The 13,112-nt window shown below is 38.8% G+C and overlaps 1 protein-coding gene across 1 annotated transcript in view; it reads right to left on the bottom strand.

Annotated features, from left to right (window-relative positions):
- Positions 1-9,183: 9,183 nt before the first annotated feature.
- Positions 9,184-13,112, bottom strand: part of CLVS2 (clavesin 2) — a 50,747-nt gene continuing 46,818 nt past the window's right edge. The window contains exon 5 of the mRNA XM_065633061.1: positions 9,184-9,271. Coding sequence (XP_065489133.1) covers positions 9,184-9,271 — 88 coding nt within the window. The remainder of the gene's footprint in view (positions 9,272-13,112) is intronic.

The raw sequence follows: 13,112 nt of genomic DNA, 5'->3' as shown, positions 1-13,112 counted from the left end.
TGGCATAAGGAATACATTGGAATATACCACTGAGATAATGTGTGAAACAGAAAGCTACTGCAGTATATTTTTTTTAACCTACATAAACAGAAGATACGGAAAATGGACATAAAATGTGAATAAGTGTCCTTATGCCTCAAGTAAGGAATACTACAGAAAGGACATTGGAGAAGCACAGAAACACAAGACTATCATTTACTGGGTCTCACCCCCTCAAGAAAAATATGATCTAGAATGAAATATGGCCATTCTGCAGGCACTGCTTCTAAGCCACATTGCCTGTTCTGACTTATCCTGGTTACTCTCTCTTGAAAACAGCAACATATTCCTGAAGAGGCATCTCTGTGAGGAGCTAATATCACTTCTCCCTGATGTGGAATCAAAAGAAAAGTCAATGAGCATGAGAAGATGCTAGCGAACACAGTACAGAAGAAGTTAAGAGGCAGGAGAGTAGGAAAGATCTTTGAGAGGAAAATGAGCTTTTCTTGTGCTGCATCTTTGCACGATCTTCATCTGTGAGGACATTCACAACCTGCAGACTTCCAAGAAGTGACAGCTCACAACAGTATTGTAAACATGGAATATGTTAGCTCCCTAAAACTTAAGACATTTGATGTTACCAGAAAAAAACTTACATGCTGATATGCCACTCAGTTATTTCTCACTTTTTGTTCAAAACTTTGAAAAAATTCAAGTACAGTTCATCCAAATAAAATATGTCCTCCATACACATTTTAGCACAAGCAAGCCTGACAACCACCCCCACGTACAAACACACACACAAAAAATATACGTATTTTAATTTTCATTTGGTCATATTTTATTTAACAGAATGTCATTCTTCCTCAGTAATCAACAATGATTTAAAGTAGTAGTACTCTCCAAAGCAGCCCATTGATCACAGAGAACTGATGATATTTAAATATACAATATAAAGAGTGACATGTTTCACAAAGTTGCTTAATCTTCAGATTTTCGGTTGGAACACAACAGACCAAAAGTAACCAGCTTACTAGGCCCAAGAATAAAATTCAAACTGACAACAAGTTGTGAAAAGAGAATAGTTATTGAAAGTATACATAGAGAGAACTTGATTGATAGACTTGTCCTGGCTTTACAAATCTCAGACCCCCTGAGTCCTAATAGTACTAAACTAAGAAACAAACAAACAAATTTTATCCTGAGGATACAAGCACTGTTTGCGAATTACCCCTGTAATTTATTTTTTTAATTTTTTATATGGTGCTATAGTATTTTCCGTAAGGCTCCAAAGTAGATTGCTGCATGCGAAAAAATGTATTCAGTGGTTACTGCTACACAAGTACTACAGATCATGAGAGCCTTGAGGCACAGATAGCCAATCTAGTAATTTTAGATGTTGCCATGACTCCCTGTTAATCATTATTCTCATAACAGAGTTGTATTAATATTAATAATTATGTAAATCCCTTTACATTTGCATGAGTGCAGAACCAACAGAGTTAGCGTGAGTTGTGCACAGCCTTCATTGGGACAGGAGTACTTCCATAAGCAGGTGTTGCTTAAATGCTGGGGCAGTACTCCCTACCTGTAGCGTGATAATTAACAGCCGGGGGAAGGTAACATCCTAAATCACTATAGCTCTCTCAGATGACTGTCTATCTACATCTGTGCAGACTCATAGCCAGACTTTTCTGTATTTCCCTCTGATGAAGTCAGCTGTTGCTCTCATTTCCATTTCATCCTGTTACCAGAGAAATATTAAGGGAAATATTTAAAATAGTGGTCCCCAAGCTCCAGTCTGCAGATAATTGGGGTGTTGGGGTTTTTTTACAGTTTTCTCCAGTTATTCACAGAATAAAGTACATACAGAAGACAGGATGATGTTGAACGCAAGGGGGTAGGATGCAGAGCTGGGAAAGGTTTCTAGGACACAATTCACAGAACAGTCCATAGAGTGAAAGAGCTAGAGAATCAAATGATTTAAAAGAGATGTTATTGTCAAGTTGAACATTAGTTAACTGCAAAGCAATTTTTTCAAATAGTGTCAGGTATTCTATATGTGCCTCTCTGAATATTTTCATAGTTTTAGAATAACATTTTCTATTATTTAATTTCTTCTGCCACTGATGCGTGAAAGATGCACATGAACCTCAGGGAAAATCATATTTGTGGGAAAGTGGTTATACACTAAGTCTCATCAAGGATATAATGCAACGAAACCCTGAAACTCATAATCTTAGGCATTACTTGTAACAATCACCAATTTAATATTTTTAGACATTAAGTGTAATGCTTAAGTTGTCAGCTTCCTTTAAATCATCTGCACTCTGAGTAACTAATGGCTACAATTAACATCACCAGCAGAACTGTTAAAAGACACAGGATACAGATCACCAGCTGCAGCTCGAAGGCTGTGTAATTAGCATGAGACACCGAGGCGCACCGAGGAGATTCCCGCACCACGTACATTCACAGCCTTCTACACAGAACGCGCAGCGATGCTGATGTCAGGGCAAGGCAGGCTTCAAACCGAGCAAGAGCTGAATTCTCCCACAAAATTATCTCTGCAGCAGGGACTTGCAGAATGCATCCCTTCCTTCTCTTCCTATGGGCGTGTTGGTGGACATTCACCTTCCAGCTCCTGCATTCTACATGCTACTTGCATCCCAAGAGCCACTGTGGAAACAGCAGCAGCAGAGGCAGTTCGGGCCTGGCATATACATCAGCTTTAAACATATTGAAACCAAGTCTGTGTTGGAAAGAGAGAATGGTGTTCTCTCTCCTTTCTGATGACAGATGTGTGGTGGGGTTAGTAAATTCCCTCATTACAGAGCAAGTGAAAGCCTCCCTCACCATTACATTAAAATCATTGAGCAGTTCACTCCAACTCCCCAATGCTATTTGCTTCACAGGCCTCCTACCTTTCCTTGCAAGCAGGAGGCTCCTTTCCTTCTCTCCCTGCACGACTTCTTCAGCTAGGCAGGATGTGGCATTTCACATAATCCTTCAGGTACCCAGGTCTGAGTCAGCCTGGGGCCCACCTCCAGGTGAGGATCTGCTGGCATGCCCTGATCATCAAACCGTGTTCACAAGCTCAGCTACTGCACCTACAATTTCACATGGTAACTCAAGCATTTTCTAAAGATTTAGGAAACTCCACCATGGCCATACAATGCAGAACATGTGAAAAATGGGAACTCTGCTCATAATGTAGATGGGGGACACAAGACCGGCTACTGATCCACTTCTTGGAAGTGCTCATGCAAGTTCACTCACATCATTTTTGCCATTCATACGGTTCTCCACTGCTGGATTGCTTCTGCTTTTTATTTTCTTTGTTGTGTTCTATCATCTTCTATTATCTTTTCCCTTGATTTTTTCTCCCCTTAAATTTTTATTAACCATGGGACCTGATTTGAGATGCCTGCCTTTAGGCACTGCTGTGTGTTGCCTACAATGCAACAGCCTCTTTAAGGAATCACAGCAGCATTTCCATATCAAATACAAATCTTAATTAACCCCCACCATTCACCTGTTGCGAATTGACAGATATGCCAATTCTCTGGACGCAAATTCTCTACTTACAGCCAAAGGAAGCTTTGTCACACCTTTATTAGAGAGGACTTATTGTAAGTGACTGATTCAGAAACAACAGAGCTGGCTGACTAGAGTCCTCATAGAAAAAATACTGTGGCCATGTTTTAACAAAAATGTGTGCCATAAGGAAGCATCAGCATCTTCCCTTGGAGGTGTCTGTATTTTGCCTGTGTGTGGTGCTTCCCCTCCATTTGCATTCCGCAGACATTCTATCAACTCACATTTTGAACTCACTGCAGAAATTTCTTTTTTCTCTCTTTCTAAACTCATACCATGTGATTCTGACATGCCTGGTATTTAAGTCGTTTACACACACAAAACATTTGAGAATGAGTGACAAAGTAGTGGGAGTTTGTGACCTATGTTCAGCTTCACCACTGCACAGCATACCACAAGTTGTTATTTTTTAACAACAAAATCACCTTGCAAATTGTGCAATCCAACAGGGGTCAATGCCATTGTGTGGCAACAAACCCATACGAAGCGAACAAATTAAGATCCCAAAAGCTGATACAAAAAAATTCCCACAGAACCGAAAGCTGAATTGCAGGTTGAAGGGTATGTACAAATCGATGTGCTAAATGCAGACCTTTGACACAGGATCATGCAAGGTTACAAGGCAACACAGGATGTGGAGTCCTATTTACCCAGATTGCACTTTCATTTGTGGTCACTTAAGCATGCCTGTAAACAAAACACCCATGTTCCTTGTATAGTTAATGGAGATAAGTATCTTTCAAGGTCCTCAAAAGGAGATCCTCCCTGATCAAGTTCAGACTTCTTTACTGGGAGGCCAAGATTTCCTTTTGGAGGTCTTCAGAATAAAATACATTTTTTCCATTGATTATACAGGGAAGAAAGGCATTTCATTTGGGGGACATAATCCCTTTTTACCATTTCCTCAGCAGAAATGGTAAAATGTACATTCAGATTTAGCTCCACAGAAAAGCAGATCACCCTGGTTTGTGAAGGTCTCATGGTAAAACGTTTAGGTAGGTTTCTGAAGAAACCAGGCATAACTGAATCAACAATCAGATATTCTTCCCACACAAAACAGGGACACATTTTTTTCTCTCCTGCAATTCAAACCAGATTGAGTGATCAAAGTGTCATTTTTGCCCTATATAAACACAATGTGAATGACTTCCATTGAGAGCTTAATGTCTCTAACTGGCTATGTTTCTGTTTTGCTACCTGAGAAATGGGTAACTATTATTTTCTTGATTTCATAGTGTGCTTTGAACTTCGTGGACAAAAGCTTCTCAGCACCACAAACACATGCTCAGAAGCTACTTGCAAAACGCCTTTCTTTAGAAGGACACAATACAGCTAGCCACGTGACTAAGTGATTTTTCAGTACAATCCTTTGAGACATTTGCTCTTGCCTTTCACATTGATATCTACCTTCCAAATTCGTGCTGGTACCCAATGCCCTCAATACTTCAGCAGGACATTCTCCACAGAAAGATAAATATTATCAAAACCAAACTCACTCCCACCCCCACCAAATCCTACTTTAATATTCTAAACAAAATCCTGATGCCTGATTTTGAATTTTTCTCTCTTCCATGTTCTCCCGAACATGACATTTTCAAAAATCTTCTGCTAATAATAGAAACGATATAATAACAGGGACATGACCAAAGCTTATTGCAAAGTGTTTCCCAGGTAATTCTAAATGGTAGTTCTTATGATGCTTGGTTAACTTTTTAATTTGCCAAACAGAACAGATAAATAATAAAAGGCATGTACAAAATACTGTCAGGTTACAATTTTGTCAGGTAATGTGCTTAGGCGTTGCTGTGACTGTGATTAAATAATACAAAGAGCATTCCATGCAAGGTACCGAGCTAAAACAATTATTTAAGAGAGACATTAAAGCGAATCTGCTTCTCCATATATCAATGACCTCTTGAGATCTCTTCTACTCCTGTTTTCTTTAATTCTGTGTTTAGTTTATGTATGTCTCTACAAATCTCTTTTGTGACTAGGCACAGCATGTTTGCAGATTGCAAAACATCTTTTTCAATTTGCTATATAGTAAATTTACATTTTTGTAAAAATTTCTTAAAGATATTTTACAGCTAAAACCTATTGGAGCCTGTGTATTTGTTGGAACTTAGTGGGACTGATTACCTGTCTCTATAAAGCCAAAAGACTATTGACATTTCTGATGACAGGAGGAAGGCTTTGGGTTTCCATAACTTTTCTATATATTTTTAAGCATTATTTTATGGAAGAGACATCAAGTAAGGTGATATTTTTAGATCTTGCCAAAGGTCTGAAACTATCAATTTTTACACTTTTTTTCCCTTTTTTCACTTAGTTGCTTGGACAGGTGTATCCAGTTTTTCCACTAAGATCCTCATATTGCAAGATTTTTTATATGCATATCAGCATGCATAATTACAACAAGGTTTATTCCACTCAATATACGACAAAGGTAAGAAATTAAGAGGAACCCCTCCCACGCATTTGAATTCTATTTTTAGCACTTCAATTCTGCTATAAAAATCAGACATCAATTTCTGTGATAATAAAGATTGGAAAAAGTTTTCAGTCCAAATTTAATCTACTAAAAATTGACCTACCTATAAAGATTTTCTACAAGAAGCAAGAGAAAGTTGGAAACCCTTTATGTACCCTGATGTGTAAAACAGGAATGCCTTCAAAGAATACTGAGAGCATGTAAAGGATAACTATTTTTCTTAACCATTTTCATATTCTTATCCAATATCACAACTGCAGATACCACTGCCAGAATTTGCTTCAGCAAAATAAAAGTCACAGCTGCAAAGACCTGTAGCCCAACTCTTTAACAGTGAGGATCTTATTGAAAAAGTACATTGTTCTTAGTGAGAGATGAGGTCGCAGTTACACAAAATTATAATATATACTACTTTCACTTTCTGGAAAGAATATATTAATACACATTAAATTGAAGCTGAAATCAGGCATCAGAAAACATTACATAAATTACAGTTAAGTGCATAAATAAAGGATTTGCAAACACAACAAATTTTTAAGCTTCATACAGTTGAGCAGATACACTTTCCTGCAAAGATGCTCTGTGGGAATGTAAGAGGCATTTGCATTTTCTGACCAGATAGCTGGTGTACTCTAAAATCAGCAATGTGCTGGTTTACACCAAGGTTGGGTCCATGTATCCAAAAGCATCCATCAAGATTTTGATCAGCACTGTTTCACAGTTTGCAAACATATGGAATATTGACTAAATACTGAAGCCCTCACAAGGAAAAATAATCTAATTATGTGAGAGTTTTATGTGAATGGGTTTAAAAATCAGATCAATGGAAATATACTATTCTAGTAACTGTAAGTGTGGGCATGTATAACATACATTCGAATATGGCACTTATGCAAACCCTAGAGATACATCTCACCTATCCAGCGTGATGTTACAAGGTATGCAAAAAACAGGACTGAATAAAATAGTATATAAGGATTCATCAGTCTTTCAAGTCTCTCAAGCCATAGAAGTAGTATTACAACAGTTTCTACTATGAAAACTTGTAGGACAGACTGAAAAGACATTCAGGCTCCATATCTTTTCTCTTTGCATTTCATGACATGTATCACGAAAACATAATTAGGAGAGCAGAAAGGAGACGCCTTGTTCACACAATTTCCTGCATTGAAATTGTATGTTGGGGCATACTCTATTTATCACTGCTGCGAATGAACTGTGAAGTAGGAAAGCTTTATCTGTGTGCTGCCTGGGCTGACCAAGGGTGGTGCTGGAAGAGACAGGGTTTTCTCAGCCCTGAGAAATGCCAAAGCTGACACCACAGGAGTCGCAGCTAAACTCTGAGATGTCACGCTTCCAAGATTGCACTCTCCACTCACTCTTAACTCATCCCAGTCTACTCAGTCTTACAGCTGCAATCATCCTGGGCAGTGAGAGGTGACCTACAACTGGTGACTTCGAAACTTCAGTGATCACCGAAGTGGATGGAAGAAATTCTTCAAACTCCGAAACTTGAGAGGTGGGGGTGATGCGAGCTATCTCCTCCGCTGTGGTCAGTGTATTCTTAACTAATCCCTGCACTGCCCAGACATGGTCTTATAATACCTCTAAATATTCAGATGTCTTGGTGGGCAACCTGTGTCTTCTCACCCTCACTGCAGAGTTAAGTCCTAATAAGAAACTACATTCTTGCCTCGGCATACAACAGGCTGCACACACATCAGCCAGCACACAACAAAGATGACACAGCCTCTTCATTTCAGATTATTTACCTAATCCCTAGTGAAACTTGTTGCCCTTTTGAGGTAAAATGTATTCCTCTATTATGGCACATGTTCAATATATACAGTCACATTACAACCAAAACAAAAGTGTCCTAAACACATAGGCTGAGATGTTTGACTACAACTTATTCATACTAATCCTTGCTTGGAGTGGGATGCTGTTGTCTTATGGAAAGTTTTACTATCTTAATAATGACATTGTCTCAATATACAATCTATAATATATCTAAGTACATTGAATAGGTATGATTTCTTGTACAAACCTTCAATTAAATATACTTGTCTAACAATGTCACCTTGTATGCTTGTCAGAGATTGGTAAAAATATATATATGTATCCAGTCTCCTAGTGCACAGTGTTCCGTGATTGATTTTCCACCTCTGCTGCCAGGCTTTACTTTTGAATATTGGTTATTACACTCTATTTAGAGGACTATTTTCTCATTCCAGCGGAGAATAGAGTTCTGGAGAAAATCTTGATGTGCACCCAAAATGCAAGAGAAGTAACTCCAATGTGGCCCACATTACAATACCCAGATTAGGGTAACAAGACAGTTTACTTGCGAACTCTAAATGAAAAGTTAAGGAAGAAACCTCACAGATCCATACAGCCAAACAACAAGGCTGTCTAAGAGTTGGTTCCAGTTCATCTCTTACCTTTTTCACAATGCTACATGGTTTATGGTAAATCACAATCTTAAGCCACAATGTTATTTGGGAAATCAATTCCTACAGTTAGGAAATATTTGACTGATTGCAGCATCTCCAAGTTCTAATATTCCCTCTTTATCTCTGCACACTACATGAGCATTGCAGAGAGAAAACAAAACAGCAGTCGATATGCTAGCTGCAATATGGCTTCCTATAAGAAGGACAACATTTAATTGGCTTTGATATTTTTCCTTGTTCAGTATGTGTTTCTCTCTGTGTATGCGTGTGCATGTGTGAGCGCACACACGTTTTCTTCTCTTTTTTATGGTGCACTTCATTGACATATTTAATAGTCACTCAGTTCCATAGCATTTGTTTACCATAACTTACAAAGTCAAATTGGGGGATTATATTGTATTTACAAACAAGTTGGCACTTACAGAATAAATTATTGATTCCTCTTTATTTTTTATGTCATTTTATTTTCCTTTTTTCTCCTCTTCTTCTTCACCCCAGGGTATCCAAAATTCAGGCAGAATAGTAAAACCTGCTGCCTGCTGCCATTATGCTACATTTACATGAGTAAATAGGATTCCAGCTGGTACACTCTTTCCCAAAGGTTTGCTTGCTGCTGAGAGGCAGTGCCTTCCACCTCAGTTCATGTTCGATGCTCAGAAACTGTTAGTCAAGTGAAAGCAAAGGCTGCATGTTTTCTTCCTCATTCTTATCCATGCGTTTCAGCACCCCAGGATCCACAACCGACTGAGACCTGAGGAGGATAACATGTTTATTTGACATTTCTAGATCAAGAAAAATGAGGGTAAACCTCAGCTTTCTTTTGTTTATCTTAATTTCTGCCAGGGCTTAAAAATAGCAGTACAGCACTACCTGAGCATCTGATCATTGCAAACGGTCTAGAAAATACCCTCATGGAAAGATTATATGGCTTTAACAGGCTCAGTGCTGGTCTGTGGATATAGGAGCAAAAGGTGGAATAAAGCATATCCTCTTTTCTTCAGTGAAACAGGGTGCATCCTCGGCGCACAACAGAGGGCAAACTAAGCTCTCTTGTATCGACTTAAGCACTGACCCTCTCTACCAGAAGGTTATATGGCACTGAGCTGGTAAAGAAGGTACAATTCAGCCACCCAGCTGGCTAATGGCACACTGCAATCAGTGGCGTGTGTTAGCTGGAAGCATGAGTTGCTCCTTTTCTGAACGGCACTTAAACGCAACACTGCGAGTTCCTAAGCCAAGCCTAGGGAGTCCTGCCATGGCCAGCAGGATTTCTGGAGCAACGGACACATCTGTCAAACTCACTTATCAGCTCAACTAAGCAGAGCAGAGAAGGATGGTAAGGACAAATTCAGTGATGACTGTAACACTTCTCCAGATTCCCTGATTCAGCACAGAAGCACAACACTGGTACTGGTACTCTGCAACAGCCATGTGTGAGGGGAAAAGAGGAATCCCTAACCTCCAGCAAAATCAAAATGCTCCATTAAAAACGAAGTCCAAAGTGTTAAGATGGGTCTTACATCACCTATGTCTCACCTTGTCAAAAAGCAGACACTTCTGAGGTACAATAAATGCGACCCTTGTTAGATGTTTCCTTTAGTGAGATTAATCTCATGCTAGAAAAGCCTTTTTCCCTTCTGTAAAGACTTGAGGTGGCTAGAGCATGTATACATCTCTACAACGTAGTATTCTATTTTTGATCGGTGGAAGCACACTCTAACTGCAGCATTGCTACAGATCTGCCCATTTGGAGAGCAACAGCACAGAGAAAAACCTTTACCAATTCTGTTCTCTCCTAAGATACAGAGTCAATTCCCCACTCTTATAAACTGGCATCATCCACTGAAACCAACGGATGAGGCTGATAGCAAAATACAATTTGGTCTTTCTCAAAAAATCTAAATAAAACCTTCAAAAACTCAAGAAAAAATATCTGAATTAAAGCCTAGGTGAAAACTTAAAACACAAAGAAATTTTCTGATAATACTTTCCACATTCTCTTACTAATGCTAAAATAAAGAAAAATAGATTTAAAAATTTCATGGTCTCTCTTGTGATAAACATAATTTAAAAGTTTTAATTAAAACTGCATAATAACCCTCATCTAGAATGCTGGTCAGTTCCTCAGGCAGAAAGTTAAATCACTGAATTAAAGATGCTTTTTAAAATCTTCACAAAGTACCGTGCCAATGCAAAGCTGATTGAAAATCTTCTGGTGGGAAGCTGTACTCCTAGAAAATCTAGTTCATCAAGATAAATAAATGCTGTGGAAGCATACTAGTTTCAAAGGAGTCCCAATCGAATGCAAGTACTAATAGGAGAATGAGCCTTTTCCTAGGCTGCCAACGTCTGAGCAGCCAAGGTTTTCAGTTCTCATCCAGGGAAGTGAAGGGGAGCTGGAAATACTGCAAACCTGGCCTCAAATTCCCAGTGAGACAGTTTTGGCCATAAATTCCCAGGGCCTCCAAACTCTCCGATGCCAAGACAGATATGAAAATGGAACTGCACAAATCCTGATCTATGGGCTGTAAGCTCAGGAGCTTAAATGCCTTGAAGAAGGAGAAATAATTTTCATTCAGTTTAAAATCAACATCTACTGTCATGTTTCATTCCATTCAGCAGCAATTCATGAATGAAGGCATGTAAAAGGAAAAACATTTGTCTAAGTCTATAGCACCTTCTATCTATATCTCCCAAATAACTTTAAGACATTACTGAATAAATTCTCAGAAAATACAGTAGGACAGAGTTGTACTACAAAGTCCTCACCATCGCAGAGGTGAGGAACCAAAGCCACACACAGATGCTTTGCAAAGCTGATCAACACAGACATTTGCCCTGCGGGGTTAGCTGAAAACAGGATTCAGGTCCGGGCAGCTCCAGCTGGGTGCATCAGCTGTGAGAGTCATGTGTGGACACATCAAAAGTTCAAGGAGATCTGGAGGAACATGACTGGTTCATATAGGGGTAAAAATGAGCAACAAATAAGTGATTTCTCAGCAGGATTTTGGTTTAAGAAGGATATTATTTCAGAGCAATAAACCAATTTTAAAATGGCAAGCCAAATTAAACAAGATAATTGCTGGAGATCTGCTAGATGCCTGTGAAATTTGTTCTATGAAGTTAAGCACTTTCATTGACTTACTGTCATGGGTTTTTATATGTTAAAAACCTTCTTCTGTAGTAACATACCACACTGAGTGTGGTTTTAAACAGAGTGAAACAATCCATCAGGTGCCGAATTCAAGTTAAATTTCATTTTTAATGAAATAGGGTTTATCTGCTTTACCTTAACTTTTCTAAGTCCATTTTAACACAGTCTGTGCATTTAATAAATCAAAGTTCCAGGACTTTCTGTCCATCTTACTATCACTCCCTTCTACTTGGTACTAGCACAGAAAGTCTACTTTTAGTACTTTTTACATCCAACAGCAGGGAAGAAGGATTCCAGCAGGCACTGCAGACATGCTAACTGAAAAAAAAAATGCGAAGAAGGTAAGGAAATTTCAGCTTAATATTATATAGATACAAATTTCAACATGCTTATTTTCTGCAGTATGTCACCCACTGTGCCAGCTATCCCAAACTGAAAGAATGTAGTGTAATTCTGCATGAAGGATTTTTCAAGTACAAGTTAAATGAGAAGAGGTAACCATGAGAAAGCATTCTTTGAGAAAGAATGCAGAATCTTGTCAATCCACTGCTTTTCTATTTAGTAATGTGCTTGTCCAGGTTAGTCTGGAAAAGTCTGCTCCAAAGGGTCTTGTCACAGGCCTTCTCATGGTTTTTTGCTGCATCCTTGGATGAAGCTATTTACTCTGGCGTCTTCATTTTACAACAGTAAGACTTCTGCATTTCAGGTGCTAAATTCCACCCTTCTCTCCAAGACATCTTCTTTATTGTCTCATAACTCCTGCACTATAGGCACTTCACATATAAATGTATTGCTCACTTTTTCACTTCCTCTAGCTCTTTGCTTTCTCGTTTTCTTCATTACTTGTGTTAACTGCATCTTTGTCATAAGGCTTCAGGACCTTTTTTAGCTTCTCCTTATCCTAGTTCATTCCCATCCAGTCTCTTCCTATTTCCCACTTACACTGTAGGTTTTTTTTTCAACACAAAATCTTCACTGCTTTTCTTCTTTTTTTATTCCTGTGACAATCTCCTGTTGTTTCCTCTCTATTTCCCCAAAAATACCTCCCTTTCAAACTGCACTGTCCTCCTCAATCTGTGTCCTCTGTTTTCCAGCCAAAATCATCTTCCTGGCTGAGTAGTCTGAAAATATTTTATCCTGTTTCATCTGCTTCCAGAGTGTCTCTCTCTTTTGCACCAAATGCCATCTCCTGGAACTGAATTCTCAGCTTAGCATATTCTGACTTAATTTTAATGACTTCATATATTGTTTTCTGCTCTGTTTGCTCTCTACCGATTTACTGCTAGGCCTACCCCTTATGAGCTGTTCTCTGACTTTTGTTGCCCTGGTCTACCTTTTCTATCACCCTGCTGTAACCTTTTCCCTCTCTCTTCTACTACCCTGGCAAGATTGGACCAGATTTACGCCATACAAGTGAATCACCTCACTGCTTCCATAG

The sequence above is a fragment of the Caloenas nicobarica genome, chromosome 3 (genome assembly GCF_036013445.1).
Source record: "Caloenas nicobarica isolate bCalNic1 chromosome 3, bCalNic1.hap1, whole genome shotgun sequence".
NCBI lineage: Eukaryota > Metazoa > Chordata > Aves > Columbiformes > Columbidae > Caloenas > Caloenas nicobarica.
The sequence above is the reverse complement of the archived record's forward strand: the minus strand, read 5'-3'. Positions and strand labels throughout refer to the sequence as shown.